Here is a 20353-nt window from a genome sequence, read left to right as displayed (position 1 = left end):
ATGAGAAATTCAATGTCAAAAGGCAGAATTGGACTCATCATGTTTGACATAATGACTTTATGTCATCCCTTCGAGAATTGGACTCATCGTGTTTGACCTATTGAATTTATGTAATTGAACTCATCATGTTTGACATAATGACTTTATGTCATCCCTTCGATAGCTCAGTTGGTAGAGCGGAGGATGTAGTGGTCATTTGCTGTTATCCTTAGGTCGCTGGTTCGAATCCGGCTTGAAGGACGTCTCCTGTTTTGTGCAAATTCTACTAATACTGCATGGTCGTTTATGTCATTAATGAATTGTTTTCAAATTCAAGTGGCGCCAGTTTTGATTGCGTTCTGCATCGTCGATTACGTAATTCATGGAATTGTTTTCAATTTAAAATAATTTGTTGTTATCCTTAGGTCGCTGGTTCGAATCCGGCTCGAAGGATGTGTCCTGTTCTGCTCAAATTCCACTAATACTGCATGGTCGTTTACGTCATTAATGAATTGTTTTCAAATTCAAGTGACCCCAGTTTTGATTGCGTTCTTCATCGTCGATTACGTAATTCATGGAATTGTTTTCAATTTAAAATCATTTGCTGTTTTCCTTAGGTCGCTGGTTCAAATCCGGCTCGAAGGACGTGTCCTGTTTTGCTCAAATTCTACTAATACTGCATGGTCGTTTACGTCATTAATGAATTGTTTTCAAATTCAAGTGACGCCAGTTTTGATTGCGTTCTGCATCGTCGATTACGTAATTCGTGAATTCGATTTCAATTCAAAATGGCACATAATCTGATTGCGTTACTCAATATATGATTGCACAAAGGTCAATACGGTGATATCAAAATGAGAAATTCAATGTCAAAGGGCAGAATTGGACTCATCATGTTTGACATAATGACTTTATGTCATCCCTTCGAGAATTGGACTCATCGTGTTTGACCTATTGAATTTATGTAATTTGACTCATCATGTTTGACATAATGAATTTATATTATTCCTTCCATAGCTCAGTTGGTAGAGCGGAGGACTGTAGTGGTCATTTGCTGTCATCCTTAGGTCGCTGGTTCGAATCCGGCTCCAAGGACGTGTCCTGTTTTGTGCAAATTCTACTAATATTGCATGGTCGTTTATGTCATTAATGAATTGTTTTCAAATTCAAGTGGCGACAGTTTTGATTGCGTTCTGCATCGTCGATTACGTAATTCATGGAATTGTTTTCAATTTAAAATTGAAATTAATGTCATTAATGAATTTGTTTTGCGTAAATAGTACTTCATGGTCGACTACGTAATTAATGAATTGTTTTCAAATTCAAGTGGCGCAAGTTTTGATTGCGTTACTCAATATATGATTGCACAAACATCAAAACGGTGACATCAAAATTAGAAATTCAATGTCAAATGACAAAATTAGACTCATCGTGTTTGACATAGTTATTTCGAGTCATCCCTTCGGTCATTTGCTGTTATACTTAGGTCGCTGGTTCGAATCCGGCTCGAGGGACGTGTCCTGTTTTGCGTAAATTGTGCTAATATTGCATGATCAAATTCAAGCTCTTTGCGTGTCCTTCTTCCAGATAGCAAGACAATGACTTGTAGAGATTTTTTGAAACTTTAGACTTGTTAGTCTTGTCAGGCTGAGATTTTGCATTTCAATCAATGCATTGTATGCAATATTGTCTTCCTTCGATGAAATCAAATGTCTAAAATATGTAAATGACTATGGTGTATGTAAATAATAACAGTCTCCCAGAATCCATTCTGAATGTTATGTTGCTTGACGTGTTGTTGCTAACAATCAAAATATGTCTACAAAATTTGAGGTGAAATTTTTCAGTACATGTTTTATTCCATGTTTTATTTGTACACAAGCCCCACACCTCTCCTGCATATGTCAAAATTGGAATTTGTGTGGTCTCAAAAAGTTTGGTTTTAATTGAAGTGTTGTTGTTATCAGCATTCAAGATTGGTGTTTGTACATTTTTGCTGGCTCTTCTGGCTTTCCAACTTGAATCTCGGTGTTATTTTGTTGCATAGTTTAACTGCACACTGTGTGTTCTGATACATATGTTTGATGACCTTATATATGTTTCCACTTATATTGTTTGTTGTATTCGCTGTATCCCACAACCACTGAAAAACGCAATTCATCTGTTGTATACTCAATGCATACGTATTTCATACGCTTTATTCCACGCAAAAACCTTTGAGAAGCAGAACACTTTTAGAACGGACTTTCCGCCGTGTACACTGTGAATCCGCAAAACACATGAGCAACAAAGTAACGTTCTATGTCCGTTATTATCATTCCGTTAAACGTTCGCTGTATCCTCTCTCCATCCTCTGGGCATGGAACGTCTATTCATCGTTAGTGGCACGGTAATAGAAAGGATGTAAGCGTGTGCATCTCATATATAAGCAAATAACACCGAATAAACGGCAAGGTAAAGACTATGTCTAATTATAGTAAATACGTACTGCGTGCGTGACTCGAACCGGCGCTCGCGTACGGCACCTAATCGCCTAGCTTCACGCCACTACACGTCTTCCCCTCGGCCACCGGGCATCCCCAAAAAAGGATGCTTAATAACCGAGCTTATTACGTGCAGAGAACGTGAAACCCGTCCACGCGATACGCGCCACACAGCATGGCCAGAATGCGGCAAAGGCCTTCAGATCTGGCTGTAGTAGGATGGTGAAAGTAATGGTACAGCATTTTAACAGTGAATAAGTACTGAGAAATAATTTTTAAACTCATAGTTGCTGTCGACATAGGAAGTAAAGTAAGCAAATAACACCGAATAAACGGCAAGGTAAAGACTATGTCTAATTATAGTAAATACGTACTGCGTGCGTGACTCGAACCGGCGCTCGCGTACGGCACCTAATCGCCTAGCTTCACGCCACTACACGTCTTCCCCTCGGCCACCGGGCATCCCCAAAAAAGGATGCTTAATAACCGAGCTTTTTACGTGCAGAGAACGTGAAACCCGTCCACGCGATACGCGCCACACAGCATGGCCAGAATGCGGCAAAGGCCTTCAGATCTGGCTGTAGTAGGATGGTGAAAGTAATGGTACAGCATTTTAACAGTGAATAAGTACTGAGAAATAATTTTTAAACTCATAGTTGCTGTCGACATAGGAAGTAAAGTAAGCAAATAACACCGAATAAACGGCAAGGTAAAGACTATGTCTAATTATAGTAAATACGTACTGCGTGCGTGACTCGAACCGGCGCTCGCGTACGGCACCTAATCGCCTAGCTTCACGCCACTACACGTCTTCCCCTCGGCCACCGGGCATCCCCAAAAAAGGATGCTTAATAACCGAGCTTTTTACGTGCAGAGAACGTGAAACCCGTCCACGCGATACGCGCCACACAGCATGGCCAGAATGCGGCAAAGGCCTTCAGATCTGGCTGTAGTAGGATGGTGAAAGTAATGGTACAGCATTTTAACAGTGAATAAGTACTGAGAAATAATTTTTAAACTCATAGTTGCTGTCGACATAGGAAGTAAAGTAAGCAAATAACACCGAATAAACGGCAAGGTAAAGACTATGTCTAATTATAGTAAATACGTACTGCGTGCGTGACTCGAACCGGCGCTCGCGTACGGCACCTAATCGCCTAGCTTCACGCCACTACACGTCTTCCCCTCGGCCACCGGGCATCCCCAAAAAAGGATGCTTAATAACCGAGCTTTTTACGTGCAGAGAACGTGAAACCCGTCCACGCGATACGCGCCACACAGCATGGCCAGAATGCGGCAAAGGCCTTCAGATCTGGCTGTAGTAGGATGGTGAAAGTAATGGTACAGCATTTTAACAGTGAATAAGTACTGAGAAATAATTTTTAAACTCATAGTTGCTGTCGACATAGGAAGTAAAGTAAGCAAATAACACCGAATAAACGGCAAGGTAAAGACTATGTCTAATTATAGTAAATACGTACTGCGTGCGTGACTCGAACCGGCGCTCGCGTACGGCACCTAATCGCCTAGCTTCACGCCACTACACGTCTTCCCCTCGGCCACCGGGCATCCCCAAAAAAGGATGCTTAATAACCGAGCTTTTTACGTGCAGAGAACGTGAAACCCGTCCACGCGATACGCGCCACACAGCATGGCCAGAATGCGGCAAAGGCCTTCAGATCTGGCTGTAGTAGGATGGTGAAAGTAATGGTACAGCATTTTAACAGTGAATAAGTACTGAGAAATAATTTTTAAACTCATAGTTGCTGTCGACATAGGAAGTAAAGTAAGCAAATAACACCGAATAAACGGCAAGGTAAAGACTATGTCTAATTATAGTAAATACGTACTGCGTGCGTGACTCGAACCGGCGCTCGCGTACGGCACCTAATCGCCTAGCTTCACGCCACTACACGTCTTCCCCTCGGCCACCGGGCATCCCCAAAAAAGGATGCTTAATAACCGAGCTTATTACGTGCAGAGAACGTGAAACCCGTCCACGCGATACGCGCCACACAGCATGGCCAGAATGCGGCAAAGGCCTTCAGATCTGGCTGTAGTAGGATGGTGAAAGTAATGGTACAGCATTTTAACAGTGAATAAGTACTGAGAAATAATTTTTAAACTCATAGTTGCTGTCGACATAGGAAGTAAAGTAAGCAAATAACACCGAATAAACGGCAAGGTAAAGACTATGTCTAATTATAGTAAATACGTACTGCGTGCGTGACTCGAACCGGCGCTCGCGTACGGCACCTAATCGCCTAGCTTCACGCCACTACACGTCTTCCCCTCGGCCACCGGGCATCCCCAAAAAAGGATGCTTAATAACCGAGCTTTTTACGTGCAGAGAACGTGAAACCCGTCCACGCGATACGCGCCACACAGCATGGCCAGAATGCGGCAAAGGCCTTCAGATCTGGCTGTAGTAGGATGGTGAAAGTAATGGTACAGCATTTTAACAGTGAATAAGTACTGAGAAATAATTTTTAAACTCATAGTTGCTGTCGACATAGGAAGTAAAGTAAGCAAATAACACCGAATAACAGTCTTTACCTTGCCGTTTATTCGGTGTTATTTGCTTACTTTACTTCCTATGTCGACAGCAACTATGAGTTTAAAAATTATTTCTCAGTACTTATTCACTGTTAAAATGCTGTACCATTACTTTCACCATCCTACTACAGCCAGATCTGAAGGCCTTTGCCGCATTCTGGCCATGCTGTGTGGCGCGTATCGCGTGGACGGGTTTCACGTTCTCTGCACGTAAAAAGCTCGGTTATTAAGCATCCTTTTTTGGGGATGCCCGGTGGCCGAGGGGAAGACGTGTAGTGGCGTGAAGCTAGGCGATTAGGTGCCGTACGCGAGCGCCGGTTCGAGTCACGCACGCAGTACGTATTTACTATAATTAGACATAGTCTTTACCTTGCCGTTTATTCGGTGTTATTTGCTTACTTTACTTCCTATGTCGACAGCAACTATGAGTTTAAAAATTATTTCTCAGTACTTATTCACTGTTAAAATGCTGTACCATTACTTTCACCATCCTACTACAGCCAGATCTGAAGGCCTTTGCCGCATTCTGGCCATGCTGTGTGGCGCGTATCGCGTGGACGGGTTTCACGTTCTCTGCACGTAAAAAGCTCGGTTATTAAGCATCCTTTTTTGGGGATGCCCGGTGGCCGAGGGGAAGACGTGTAGTGGCGTGAAGCTAGGCGATTAGGTGCCGTACGCGAGCGCCGGTTCGAGTCACGCACGCAGTACGTATTTACTATAATTAGACATAGTCTTTACCTTGCCGTTTATTCGGTGTTATTTGCTTACTTTACTTCCTATGTCGACAGCAACTATGAGTTTAAAAATTATTTCTCAGTACTTATTCACTGTTAAAATGCTGTACCATTACTTTCACCATCCTACTACAGCCAGATCTGAAGGCCTTTGCCGCATTCTGGCCATGCTGTGTGGCGCGTATCGCGTGGACGGGTTTCACGTTCTCTGCACGTAAAAAGCTCGGTTATTAAGCATCCTTTTTTGGGGATGCCCGGTGGCCGAGGGGAAGACGTGTAGTGGCGTGAAGCTAGGCGATTAGGTGCCGTACGCGAGCGCCGGTTCGAGTCACGCACGCAGTACGTATTTACTATAATTAGACATAGTCTTTACCTTGCCGTTTATTCGGTGTTATTTGCTTACTTTACTTCCTATGTCGACAGCAACTATGAGTTTAAAAATTATTTCTCAGTACTTATTCACTGTTAAAATGCTGTACCATTACTTTCACCATCCTACTACAGCCAGATCTGAAGGCCTTTGCCGCATTCTGGCCATGCTGTGTGGCGCGTATCGCGTGGACGGGTTTCACGTTCTCTGCACGTAAAAAGCTCGGTTATTAAGCATCCTTTTTTGGGGATGCCCGGTGGCCGAGGGGAAGACGTGTAGTGGCGTGAAGCTAGGCGATTAGGTGCCGTACGCGAGCGCCGGTTCGAGTCACGCACGCAGTACGTATTTACTATAATTAGACATAGTCTTTACCTTGCCGTTTATTCGGTGTTATTTGCTTACTTTACTTCCTATGTCGACAGCAACTATGAGTTTAAAAATTGCATCTCATATATAAAGTATTCAAAATAGACGGAGCGTGTTTTTTTCCATTTACGCCGCGCCCGCTCCGCAATTGTCCCCGGTGTCCGTCTTCGGATCTGTCATCCACTTCCATCCGCTTTCATCCGCTAGGCTTCTGATGAAAATCTGTTTGACACCCCCGCTACATACTACCCACGTCCATTTTTTTCCGTTCTGTTTTAGAAAATGTTCGGAAATTTCAGGAACAGTTGAATTCGGATGTAACCAACCCCGAAATTTTGCTCGTCCCCTGTGCCCTTTTTGCATATGTTTTTTGGCTATTGTCCAGTGGGACCGGGACCGGGACCTTTACATGGTTTATTGCGTATTTCTTCAAATTGCTTTCAATTTCAAGTCTCGTAAGTTTTGACTGAGGTACATATACGATTACGTAAGGGTGATCCGGCTCGACGGAAGTCTCACAAATTTAGAATAAAATGTCTCTTATTGCATGGTCGACTACGTATTTCACTAATAAAATTTTTGAAAGTAGATAGATTAAATGATGCAGATTTTTATTGCGTTACGTAATATACGATTGTGAGAGAGGCAGAAATATGCATTCAAAATACGAAATTGAATGTCATAGGCCAGAAACATGGTGACACCGTGCTTGAAATTGAGTATAAAAACTTGTAAAACAAGTTCTTGTTATAACATAATGAACATTTTTCATTATTCCAAGATTTGCGGAAATATATCTTATTGTGTTGGATTCCACACGCTATAGAATTTATAGTTTTTTCCGTAAATCTTCAAATACTCGTATGCATCTTACTTTGAACAACAGCCATGACACTAAGATTGATTTTGCTTTCGATAGCGGATATTAATTTAGTTGTTTTATTTTTTTCTACACAGAGTGAATACATTGCTAACTGTGATAGGAGAATGACTTGGCTGACTGGATTTGACGGCACAGCAGGTAACTTTTTATATATGTGGCGGTGCCGACTATCAGTGGCGGCAATTACAATGTTAATTAAGCATACGTTTTACGGTAATGGTTTGAAAGTTGATTCGATAGTTGCGCTTATATCGAGGATTTTCAGAATGATTTGGTATAACGTTTTTAATTGCCTCATATCGGTGTCACGGCGTCACCATACGCGAACTTAAGATCATGTTACTAAAAGACGTAGCTTTTTGTGCTATTTTTGTATTCATTTACCGTAGTGTCATACCTAACACTTGTTTGCACTGCCAGTCAAAATCGTGCGACGTTTGGATAGAGGGCGCTAACACGAACGCATTCTCGATTGTATATTAGGTATTGCTGTGGTTACTTTTAATATGTCTCTGATTTGGCTTGACTCTCGTTATTATATACAAGCGGAACGTCAACTTGACTGTAATTGGCTCGTGATGAGAGCAAGTAAGTTCGTTAATTTGTCTAGAATTCGTATAACGTTTCTGCACAGTAGTGTTTTATCTGTACCCAGACACACTTACGTAATTTTAGTGTAAATGTAAAACAGACATATACGGATAGTTAGAGTATACCATCACTAATACGTAGATTTTATTACGTATTTTGAGTGTATCCCATATACTATTACGTAGTTTGAGTGTATCTCAGATTGTATTACGTAATTCGAGTGTACCCCAGATTGTATTACGTAGTTCGAGTGTACCGCAGATTGTATTACGTAGTTCGAGTGTACCTCATATTGTATTACGTAGTTCGAGTGTGACTCAAATTGTATTACGTAGTTCGAGTGTACCTCAGATTGTATTACGTAGTTCGAGTGTAACTCAGATTGTATTAGGTAGTTCGGGTGTACCTCATATTGTATTACGTAGTTCGAGTGTATACCGGACACTAAATCGTGATTGGAGTGCCTCAACGGTAATACGCAGGGTGTACCTCAGATTGTATCACGTAGTTCGAGAGTACGTCAGATTGTATTACGCAGTTCAAGTGTATCCCAGGTAGTATTACGTAGTTCGAGTGTATCCCGGACACTAACTCGTAGTAAGAGTGTTCCCAAACACTATTACGTTGAGTGTTCCCACTATTGTATCACGTAATTCGAGTGTATTTTAGACACTGTCACGTAGTTTGCGTATACCCAGGACACTATAAAGTATTTCGAATGTACATATTTAAAGTGTATTCCATGCACTTGTTTTATTTGTTTACTACCTATGTATGAACATAATTGAGAATACCATAAATACTAAATCTATCAAAAATATGTCAAAAAAGACAGTTCTCGAGGGATTAAGAATGGCTTTCGCGCATTTATCCGGTAGAATATTACAATCATTACAACTGAAACTGCGCTGAGCATACGACGGGATCTGAACTACTAGGTCGTTATAGTCTGCCCAGGACGTATTTCAGTTATAAATAGTTTGACGTTTAACGCTCTTACCCTAAAAAGTCTACAATTTACTAATATTATTTACATAATTTCAACTTATATGATATAACAGGTGATTATAACACTCCGGAAATATGGGAATGGCTTGACATGTTTCTTCCTCCGGATAGTGATGTTGGCTTTGACCCTTTTCTGCTTACAGCAAGTAAGTCATTTATGTTATTTGTGTTCTTGTCTTTGTCCTTGTGGTTAAACAGATGAAACGTTGTTTCCTACAGGTTCGGCGATTTGTTAAACCGCCAAATTGATCTAACTGTACGCACACAGTATAATCATAATAAACTCGTTCACTCAAAATTATAATAAAATAATTATTATTTTTCAGCTGAGTATATTTTCTATGAGAGATGGTTTTTCCAATCGCCCAAAGAACTTCGAATGTACTCACACGAAGAGAATCTTGTAGACAATATTTGGCATGCTAGACCAGTATGCCCGGATGTAGAACCAATATTTATACTGGATCAAATATGGAGTGGTAAATATAGTTAATTTCACAGCGTTGATAATTTGAATAAGCCTCATACGGAATACAGAAGCTGGACTACTTGATGCGTTGGTAATTTATTTGACCGTACAGTTAAAAGTTGATTCCGATGTCTCAGTAGTTTGGTCTTGTTCACACGAGTGATCAAGTGAGTTGCGCCGTTCAGTTCCTGAATGTTCCTGAATATAATGTTTGGGTTTACAACCACCGACAGAGGGCGCAAGTTTGTGAGTTTGTGAGGACATTGAAAGTTTTCATGACATCGGCTATTTTCCAAACAATCACCAGCCTGGTATTGAATTTTGAAATGAAATGTTTATTAAACTTTTTTTTTGTTTTGACCCCTTTGTTTTCTACAAATGCGTGTGGGACACAATGCCTATCTATATATGTACATACCTGCCGGTGGACGTCAACTGTTTTCGTGTAATGTGCGTAGCGAACTGCGCCGCTTTGAGGAGGGAGTGTTCATCTTGTTTCATAGTATTTTATTGATTTCAGGCAACCACTGGGCTAACAAAATAGAACAAGTACGTCATGAAATGAGAAGATATAATGCTGACATGCTCGTGTTGCATGGATTGGACGAAAGTGCCTGTAACTATCCATTTAATAATTGCAACTAGCACATCATGCAATCAATACACCACGTAATGTTTTATTCTGGACATTAAGCCGTACTTCTTAACTTCTAATTTCAGCAGTTTCCATTTTGTTGACGCCTTTGACGCCTAAGGCTAAACCAAAACAAAATTCAATCCACAGTTACGTATATAACGCCATGGGTTACAAACGACACGTCTTCGCTAGCGGGATTATTGTAATATAACTTATACCATTTTTTCTTGGTAGGGTTATACAACCTGCGAGGTATTGATATCCCATACAATCCTGTGTACTTCAGTTACACAATTGTAACGTTCGTTGAATCAGTGTAAGTTTGCCTTCAACAATAATTACATATTTTAAGTTGAAAATAGCGTAATACGGATGACGTGAAATATTACAGACATATATTACACAATATGACATAGGATGATTACATCATCTATTGTATGCTTATTAATCAACTTGTCATTGGTTGGTTGCGTAATTTGTCATATAGTGATTACGTAATGTATCGTGGTACTAATCACCGTGTCCTCGGGTTGTTTGGTGTCTATACGTAATATCTAATGTTGGACGAGCCTGAGTGGACATTGAGACAACCACTAGCGCTGATATGTCAAAATGTAAGCTGATACTGACAAAATAAGGATGCGCAAAAGTCGAGACGAAGACTATACAAGAGCGGGAAAAGATTCGTGTTCACGGAGACGATTACGCAATGCATCATGACGTAAAATATATTGTTACTTTATCTGATTTTTTATTTAGAACCTTCATACAAAGTGAAAAGGTACAAAAAGAAGAGATTCGAAAACATCTAAATTTGGATAAATCCGTGGACTGCATGAACACTGACCAGTCTCAATACTGCGTACGGCACTATGATTATGAAGAATTCTTGGACATATTATCACAAATGGCCAATCTACCATCAATTAGAAAAGTGTGGATTAGTGATCACGCAAGTTATGCTATATACAGTGGTGTACCTGAGGTGAGTGTGAATTATTATGATAAGTTGACAATTAGTCACGTCATCATTCATTCATTCATTCATTCATTCATTCATTCATTCATTCATTCATTCATTCATTCATTCATTCATTCATTCATTCATTCATTCATTCATTCATTCATTCATTCATTCATTCATTCATTCATTCATTCATTTATTCATTCATTCATTAATACATCATGTGATGTTTGTATCTGGACATTGAGTCATACTTGTTAACTTTCAGTATTTTCGATTTTGTTGTGAAAATGATAGCTTAATATATTAAGGGGACCTGATATTCGTTTATGACTAAGTTTAAGCCAACAATATTGATGTGTATATTAATTCATTCATTCATTCATTCATCAAATCACTCATTCATTCGTTCATTTATATTTGTATTTATTTATTTAGATTAAACGGATGATGAAGCAATCACCGGTACTACTGATGAAATCAATTAAAAATAATGCTGAGATTACTGGAATGATAGAAGGCTATGTACGTACATCAAATTATAATAACCATTTTATAAAGTGTGCTACTGAAACGACATATCGTACTTAGATTATTATTATTATTATCCACAATAGTCGCCAAATTCTATGCATTTCATATTGACAATGTGATGTGTTTCAGCTGCAAGATTCTATCGCCCTCAACGAATTCTTTCACTGGTTAGAGGAGCAGGTAAGTTGTCATTGCTGTATACAACAGCGTCTTCTTTCGTGCTTTTACATAGAACTGTGTGTATATTGGAGAAGACAGGAGTCTCAGTATTAGTATATTTACGGCAATCAATCGTAATTTTGTGGCTATTCAATACACAGCTAAAGCCTTGTGTTGTGTGAGTGGTGCGACGAGGGGACACAGTATGAAGTAAATAGTAGGTTTGTGTGGAGCTAAGCTGTACTAAGTGAGAATGTATGCAGAACAATAGTATATTATTAATTAACACTGTTTGGAAAAATGGATAATAATTTCGCTCATCTAGTTTTTTTGTATTTACACCTCATCCGTGTATTTAAAATACCCATTTTATAAGACATTTCACAGTTTGTCGGAGATGGCGAGGGGGGGGGGAGTCGTCACCTGCGCATGCGTCAGATGGTCATAGCGTGTCAATGTTTATAGACAAGCGACAACCCATGAGCTTTTAAGTTTTTAGCGTGTGTTGTTATCATCGCTTGGAACTCGCGTGCGCAGGTGACGACCCTTCCGCTTTAAAGCTATTATTGTATTACATGTAAGAAAAAATGTCTGTATTAAAATAATGTTCGTGTATTGTTTTGTTATCAGGTACACATTGCAAAGGGGGATATTATGTTGTTGAGTGAAATGACATGTGTGGACAAATTGTTCGAGTTCAGATCGTAAGTTATTTAGTGTAGTACTATAAACATTGCAACAATCCATCGTCATTTTAAAAATATGACAGCCACTGTAACTATTTTGCAACATATCTATCTATATGAAGACATATCTAATTATATGGACATAATATAGTTGTAAAGTTACATAACCTATATCTCTTCATAATAGAATATCTGATATTTAAAGCCAACTTTAAAAATATTATTTTTTTTAACGACCAAATAAACATCGGATGCAATGTTGTCTGAATCGATAGCTTAACGCCTTATGTTTAAACTAGCATAACTATGACTATTCTTTACACAGACAACAGCCGGATTTTATCATGGAGAGCTTTCCAACTATTTCAGCTTTTGGACCAAATGCAGCTGTCGTGCATTATAAGTAAGTTATATACACACTAGTAATAACTAACGAACAAACAAACAAACAACCACTGAACTACAGTTTTATCAATCGATTATTTGATCAAACAGTAAACTACGGGATAAAGAAATCACAATTGGACTGATCAACTGAATCATCAATTAATATAATATTTTTGATAATTGGCAATTGAATAATTGAATATAGACTCTAGTATGTTAACTAAATATATTTACTTCGCTATTTGTATTCAGGGCAACCACAGAAACCAATAGAGCAATAACTGATACTGGACTGTATCTGCTGGACTCCGGAGCGCAATTCAGGTGAGTTGAATTGTAATATGATGTGAAATTTTCATCAAACAACCAAGTGGCTTTTCTAGCTCACGATACATTCGTACTGTTTTCGTTAGTACTATAGCATAATTTATAGTTATATGGATTTCTAAGATTTTCAACACAACATCTTGACATATGGTTTACTAAAACAATAGTAACAACACAGTAACATTATTAAAATAACACAAATAATCACAGTTTGATATTCAACATGGTGCTATTTAGAATATTATTAGTGAGAACTACTTTGACAAATATGTTGTTTTTAGAATAGCGATATGTTCAGCCAAACTATCCTATCGTAATTATTTGTTGACATTTTTCGTGGGAAATTACAAACAAATACCTCAAGTGTTTGACATTTAACATCCCGATCTTTAAACTACATGTCTGTTTATTTCACGTTAATAGATGTGGTGCTACTACCGATTCGACAAGAACAGTTCACTACGGAATACCGACGCGTGCACAACGGGTAATTATTGAAATCGTGTGTAGCGCTGATATGATTATACTATGATAAGATGTTAATGTTTGAATAACATAACCGTTTATTTCATATTGCTGAACGTACCACCTTACAACACAACTAGATAATTTGGAGCATGTATAATACGTGTAATATTCTACAAATCAGTTAATATTATTTCATAATATTCATTTAGAACTGTTCACATGTTTAATTACGTTTACTTACAGGAAGCATATACTCGTGTGTTAATGGGACATATAGAACTTGCCTTATCTGTGTTCCCAGAACGAACATATGGTCAGTGATTAGAGAGAAATAGCATTATTTATGTGTATCACAAATTAAGTTTTGTATAATATTATGTATAATTTTGTATAATTTATTATCAATTCTCTAAATATCCATTATGTTATGTGCAAATGCCACTCTGTTATCTACAAACTACTAAGTATATTCCATTACCGGTATGTACAAAACCCATTCTCTTATCTACAAGCATCCTTCTGTTAACATGAACAAATCAATTACAAAATTCAGTATTACTCCATGTTATAATGCAAAATATTATCTTTTTGTAATATATTGACTCATGTCATTTTATAATTTACATAACTTATTCTGTAATGACACATCCCATTTGTAATTTACATATCCCCTTTTGAAATAATGATAACAATCCCATTTGCAACATACACATAAAGCACACATCCTATTTTGTAATGTAAACATTCTATTCTGTAATGAAACATCCCATTTCGTAATGTACAATATATTGTATATATTGTATCTTTCCAGGCAGTGGTCTGGATTCAGCAGCGAGGAAGTATCTTTGGTATTCAGGCTTAGACTATGGACATGGAACTGGTCATGGAGTAGGGGCGTGTCTGAATGCACGTGAAGGTACACATTATATGCATTACTGAATTGTAATCTTCAGTTACGTATTACAGTAATATTTTGTACACAGCAGTGTTAATAATATTGTGAGCTGATAAATAAAACAACTGCTACGGTAGCCCTAAAAAAACTAATTCAAACTATTTTATAACCAGGTCCAATTCGTATTGGGAAAACGCAGACAAGGAACGAGGAGCCGTTATACACTGGCATGTTTATATCAAATGGTGAGCCAATCAGTTACTATTTTGTCATTGTCAATTAGCTTCAATATAGTCAGTTTAAAAGTAAGGGTTTATCTAGTGTCTGTACTGTGAATCCAATGCAAGATTACAGTTTAATAGTAATCGGGCCTATATATCATCTTAATCATACCACCTCTTTTTTCAGAACCTGGTTATTATGAGTACGATGATTTCGGTGTGCGTTTGGAAAACGTGTTTTTGGTTTCGCCAACACAGAGAAGGGTAAGACATGTGCCTATTTACAAATACATACCGCTTTTTGCAACACAGACTAGGGTAAAAATACATATGTCTGTGAGATTGATATACAAATTACTAATGCCATTTTGCAATACAGACTGGGGTAATATATTTTTGAGACTTAAAATATTGGTAAACCCACTGATGTGAAAGAAATTCATTTTTGTATTTACAGATGAATTACGGCAATCAAACATGGATGACGTTTTTACCTGTTTCCTATGTCCCTTTCCAAAATAAATTGATAATGTGGGAGATAATGTCACCTGAGCATGTAAGTATATTAATCCAAAGTGCTATATTCATACTATTAATATTTCATATCACACAATACCCACTATATTTTATAACAATGACATATGAGTAACGAGATGTGAAGGAGTGCATTGTAGTTTAAAGCAGGTACGCTAACCAATAGAGTTAACATACATTCTTCGAGCAGTACGTACTCACGTGTAACTTGGCAAATGGTGCATAGACGTGCTTCCTGAATCCTTTGAAAATGCATGCACTCCGATTTCTCTAGTCACACGTAACATTAAAAAGCACACACGCCCCATATACTGTACAGAGGGAATGCAGCGAGTGTCCGTAATACGCGTAAACAGTGGATTCTAATCGCGCTGATACGCACGCGCCATATAAGGGACCCATTTCAAACAGGATGCGGTTACCCTTTAAATGAAAGTGCTAATCCCTACGGGTGCACATTGTGTTTTGTTCGCTGTAAAATAACTGTCAGTCTAGATAACAATATATTGTTACACTATATTGCAGATTGATTGGTTAAACGTGTATAACCAGGACTTACGATTTGCTATCGGCGACAGACTGTACAAGAGAAACCAATTAGCATATCACTGGATGATCAACAACACAATGCCCATATATAGAGATGGCGTCTGTGGGGCTGTGGGAAACCTCTCTAGTGTCAGCCTTGTGCTGGCGCTTTCATTTGTTGCACTTCTCATGAATTTCATAGGAGTAAATTTTGTCGCATTTTGAGCTGTTCATTGTCAAAAAATTGAGTGAATAGAGTTAGTAAATACAAAAACATATCTAGTCTAGATATCTTGAAAATTATTCAATTTAAAAAGCAACTGGTCAACTTGAAAATGTTGCTAAAAATAAATATTAAAATAATAACTTTGCTTCCATAGCACACAAATTAATAAAAGTAAACAGTCCAAATAAATTATACGTATTCTACCGAGCAAAACACTTTACGTATCTATAGTTATATGTATTTTCCCATAGCGGATATTTCTAGTAATTTCATCACGTGGACAAGCATTTTTTGAGACAGTTTTAATTATTAGTACGTACCAGTAATTCGAATGGTATTCGCAGTAGCGTATTTCGTTAATTCGAAATACTGTTGGTCTGCGATCATTCCGACGTTTTTAGTTTACAAGGTATTATATTAACATGCAATGTCAAACAAAAACAAGCCTCATTAATTTAAGAAATTTAGATTTCTAATCACAGTTGACAAATTACCGTACATCGGTAGCAACCATACTAACGAAAAGTATTTCGTTAACTCTCGTAAAGTGTCCAAATCATGGCATGATAGAGTGTACCATAAACAGGTAATCGATTATTATAATATACTGGTAGTTACAACGATTGAACAATTATGTTGAATGACAATTAGAGTATTGTTTAATGTTAATTTACTCGTACACTAAATAAACACAATATATGTCAAATATGTTGAGATACGCCACGACGTACATGTAGCTTTTTTATATTGTTCAGTTTTCTGTTTTTGTATTAGTTTCATTATACACAGTGTTCTGCTTACTATTGCTGTAAAGTGTATAACCTGTGCGGCTGCTTGATGGACGATCATTATTGAATTGAAACAAAAACCTATTTGTCAATGTCTTTACCTTATGTAATAATAATTATAATTATTTTAATTTGAAGTGTTTTCGCTACGTTTATGAATAAATACATTTTTTGAAATAATACATGCGTTTTCATTACTTATCAATTACGCAACCTGTCAATTACGCAACTAGGGGCTGGGACGTTTCACACAAAACTTAGAATATATCAATACGCCCGAATGCAGTCTCTTTTATTTTGAAAAAAGAAGAAATTTCATTAAACATGCTTATTGGGATATGATTTGTGCCCCATCCAAAATACCTGCATATCAAAGGAATTGAACTAGTAGTTTTCACGAATTCGAAGAAGTCGAAAATACAATTGTTGACGGACGAAGACGGACAATTACCTATATGAATAACTCCGCTCTGTCAACTTCGATGACATTGTAATCCCGTGTTATTTGCATTTGGTAACTGAATTCCAATACGATTTAAATATAAAAGAATACCTCACCTACACACCCACCCACCCAAACCCATCCACCCACTCTACCACCCGAATGATACAATGCAGTATTTCCTATGCAAAGTTTATTCAAAATTTTTAACTGTAACTGTGTGAGTCATGTTTTCGCAGGATTAATTATTTTTTCAACAAACTAGCGAAGATTGTTTGATTGTTGTTCAAACTATATTATGGAATTTTGAATATTTAATTTTGATTTTATTTGATTGCATCAGCGCATATCTTGCATTAGGCTCACGCATTTGTCGCATTCGCATTGCCTTTGTATAACATTGGTCATTATGAAGCATTTCTGAGTAACTTTTTTGTAAGAAAGGTTTGCAAACCTGTCTAACTCTCCAAGTTGCACAGTCTATTTACAAATATGGTTTAAGAGCAAAATTTATGCGTTTAAATATATAATAATATTTTTATCCGATTTAAGAAAACAAGCGACGATAATTATGAAAATAAATGTTAAAATGCTTAACACGACATTAACTGCACACCTTTTTATTTTTTAATTATTTAAATAGTGGGTAAGTGGCTCACTGGATGTATGAATGTATGTATAATAGTACTGCTTTTCAAGTTTATACATTGTCGTTTATAGAAAGTGTAATTGTAGTAAATCTGATTAATCTCCGACTTATAAGAACACTTATGTAGTGTGGGTGACCTGCATGAATAAATATCTTGATGGAAATTGCTACCAATACGTCTCTGACTACACATCAATCGGATCTAAATCTGATATAATAACGGTAAGCAAAACAAAGCATAATCACAAATAAACAAAAATAACGATAAATAACAATAAACAAAATAGAGAAATTAAATTAATAATTAAAAAAATGAAATTGTGGCTTATAGATACACCAGAATAGGTAGAGCCGGATCTCGACACAGATGATATGATCTGAACCACAGTCCCTCAGGACTGTGTCTGAACTTTGTCTACTAGCAAATACAATCCGTCCAATAAAAATATATATGAAGGAGTGCTGGCTGAACACTAATACTTACACGTGGCTTCAGTTTTTTATCTGTTAAACCTGTTCTTGCGTATGAGCAAGCACAAAACGCTTAGATGATTGAATTAATGGTGATTTACATATAAGGTGATGACCTGACCCAACATTGACCCAGCTGCTCTGATTGAGTCCGCCAGAGGGCGTTTACGAAACTGAGGACGTACGTCATCTGGGGAAACCACATGTTGTGAGTTTCTGGGTTTTCTCGTAACTTGCTGACCCTGACATCGACGTCCGTTTGAAAGATCGTTACAATTAACAGCGTCTGCTTTTGAAAGATATAAACCTGAAGTGACTTATTCAAAACAGCGTATTCACTTTCAAAAAAAAAGATGGCGGCACCCAAGTTAATTTGTGAGTGTGCATGAAAACACAGAAGGACGTACATCCCGGGGATTTCCAAATGAAATCATCAATGACGTCATTTGTCGTATTACGTTTTTTCCCGCTGACTCATTGTGACAGAGTTTAGCTCCACGGCGAACTCAAAGATCCATTTAACGTTGACTATTGACAGTATTGCAACAGACTATGTACATTGCAATGAATCTTGGACGTGCTAAGCTCCGTAGGAACAAACGCAATTTTTTATTTCAAGGTACAGTGTTTTTATGGAGGGGGTTGTTGTGGGGTGTTTTTTTTCAAACTAGACCGCCAACTATCAATTTGGGCTTTACTACTGGTTTATATAATTATTAATTGATAAGGGGTGGAGATAAAAAAAGAAGAAAATGTGTGATGTATGGTGGACCATATAACTAAAAAAATCATAAATACTATACAATTTTCAGGGATGTTGTACGAATATTGAAATGTGGACTAATTGACCACAATTGTGGACAAAAACAGGAATACAGTATTATTGTATATACATGTATTGCATTTTTCGAAATGAATAGTAAGTACTATTCTACCCCACCCCCTGCTGTTTAACACATAATGTTAAATGAGAAATGTATCTATGACAGTGTCAAAAGAGAGATTAAAGGTTAACTGAGCACACTGGAATTCTATATGGGCATAATTCCTTTGCTAAGCAGTATGGCTGGTAGAATGGTTTAATGGTTTTTAATAGCTGTTTGAAAAAAAAAAAAAAATTATATCAAAAACAAATTTATCCCTTCATGAAATGAACAGTGGTGACAATAAAAAACTTATCATAATAACAGAAATATATAAAATAATAGTTGTGTGCATTTTGAGTCATAAATGACAGCTGCAAATCAAAATTATGCATTGCCAGCAAAAATACAAGTTATTACTTGTTTTCACTACAATAAATTTTATCATACTATTTTATTTTTAATTTTGCTTTCTATTTTAATTAAATTCGTTATTACTTGGTAATTGTTCTAATTTTTAGCTGTACATCCAAAGCATGGTTTTATATGGACCAATGGAACCACAGCATTTCAGTCGCAGTTCTCCTGTATTAGTGGAACCATCAGTGTTGAAAAAACTGTGCAACTTGGAGAGTTTAACAGGTTTGTAAATCTATTTTTTACAAGAAAGTCACTATTATAATAATAGGCAATGTGAATGCGACAAATGTGTGACCCTAATGAAAGATATGTGTCACAAAATAAATGACAGGTTGTACATAATTCATTGCTAACATAATTAAATCAAAATTAAATCTTCAAAATTCCATAATCCTCTTTAGATCAGCTTGTTAAATGTAGTCTTCTCTAGTTTGTTGACAAATCTTATCAGATAAATTAATTATGTGAAAAGGAGTATACTGTAAGGGGTAAATTATTTCACTGGGTTTTAATTTAGCTTATTTCACTGACTGGAAAATCCGCTAAATTAAAACCCAGTGAATATGTACAATTGAGCATAGAACACATTATCTAAATGATAAAACCGTGAATTTAAAACCCACTGAATATGCCTGAAATTGTAAATCAGCGAAATTTTTACCCAGTAAAAATTAGTCATTTCACAGTACACTGGATTGAAGTGCATTGCAATTGA

General features: G+C 37.2%; 2 protein-coding genes and 1 non-coding gene across 3 annotated transcripts in view; all 3 read left to right on the top strand.

The window, feature by feature from the left end:
* LOC102801971 (xaa-Pro aminopeptidase 1-like) overlaps nucleotides 1-16459 on the top strand; it is a 183737-nt gene extending 167278 nt beyond the window's left edge. Inside the window, exons 4-22 of the mRNA XM_085505381.1 lie at nucleotides 7446-7509; nucleotides 7855-7959; nucleotides 9024-9116; nucleotides 9297-9449; nucleotides 9960-10055; nucleotides 10311-10392; nucleotides 10836-11061; nucleotides 11479-11565; nucleotides 11704-11754; nucleotides 12364-12437; nucleotides 12745-12822; nucleotides 13059-13130; nucleotides 13557-13620; nucleotides 13845-13914; nucleotides 14413-14517; nucleotides 14670-14741; nucleotides 14905-14981; nucleotides 15175-15273; nucleotides 15777-16459. Of these exons, the coding sequence (XP_085361507.1) occupies nucleotides 7446-7509; nucleotides 7855-7959; nucleotides 9024-9116; nucleotides 9297-9449; nucleotides 9960-10055; nucleotides 10311-10392; nucleotides 10836-11061; nucleotides 11479-11565; nucleotides 11704-11754; nucleotides 12364-12437; nucleotides 12745-12822; nucleotides 13059-13130; nucleotides 13557-13620; nucleotides 13845-13914; nucleotides 14413-14517; nucleotides 14670-14741; nucleotides 14905-14981; nucleotides 15175-15273; nucleotides 15777-16004 (1896 nt within the window). The 3' untranslated portion in view covers nucleotides 16005-16459. The remainder of the gene's footprint in view (nucleotides 1-7445; nucleotides 7510-7854; nucleotides 7960-9023; nucleotides 9117-9296; nucleotides 9450-9959; nucleotides 10056-10310; nucleotides 10393-10835; nucleotides 11062-11478; nucleotides 11566-11703; nucleotides 11755-12363; nucleotides 12438-12744; nucleotides 12823-13058; nucleotides 13131-13556; nucleotides 13621-13844; nucleotides 13915-14412; nucleotides 14518-14669; nucleotides 14742-14904; nucleotides 14982-15174; nucleotides 15274-15776) is intronic.
* On the top strand, nucleotides 154-240 carry TRNAL-UAG (transfer RNA leucine (anticodon UAG)). The gene is given in 2 exon segments: nucleotides 154-190; nucleotides 205-240. It is a non-coding gene; the product is annotated as a tRNA-Leu (tRNA).
* Nucleotides 16460-18504: 2045 nt separating the features above from the next.
* Nucleotides 18505-20353, top strand: part of LOC144349691 (WD repeat and coiled-coil-containing protein-like) — a 33531-nt gene continuing 31682 nt past the window's right edge. Inside the window, exons 1-2 of the mRNA XM_085505660.1 lie at nucleotides 18505-18974; nucleotides 19740-19860. Coding sequence (XP_085361786.1) covers nucleotides 18908-18974; nucleotides 19740-19860 — 188 coding nt within the window. The 5' untranslated portion in view covers nucleotides 18505-18907. The remainder of the gene's footprint in view (nucleotides 18975-19739; nucleotides 19861-20353) is intronic.

The sequence above is a fragment of the Saccoglossus kowalevskii genome, chromosome 11 (genome assembly GCF_978046115.1).
Source record: "Saccoglossus kowalevskii chromosome 11, keSacKowa6.1, whole genome shotgun sequence".
Lineage (NCBI taxonomy): Eukaryota > Metazoa > Hemichordata > Enteropneusta > Harrimaniidae > Saccoglossus > Saccoglossus kowalevskii.
Note: the sequence above shows the minus strand (reverse complement) of the source record. Positions and strands in the feature narration are given on the sequence as shown.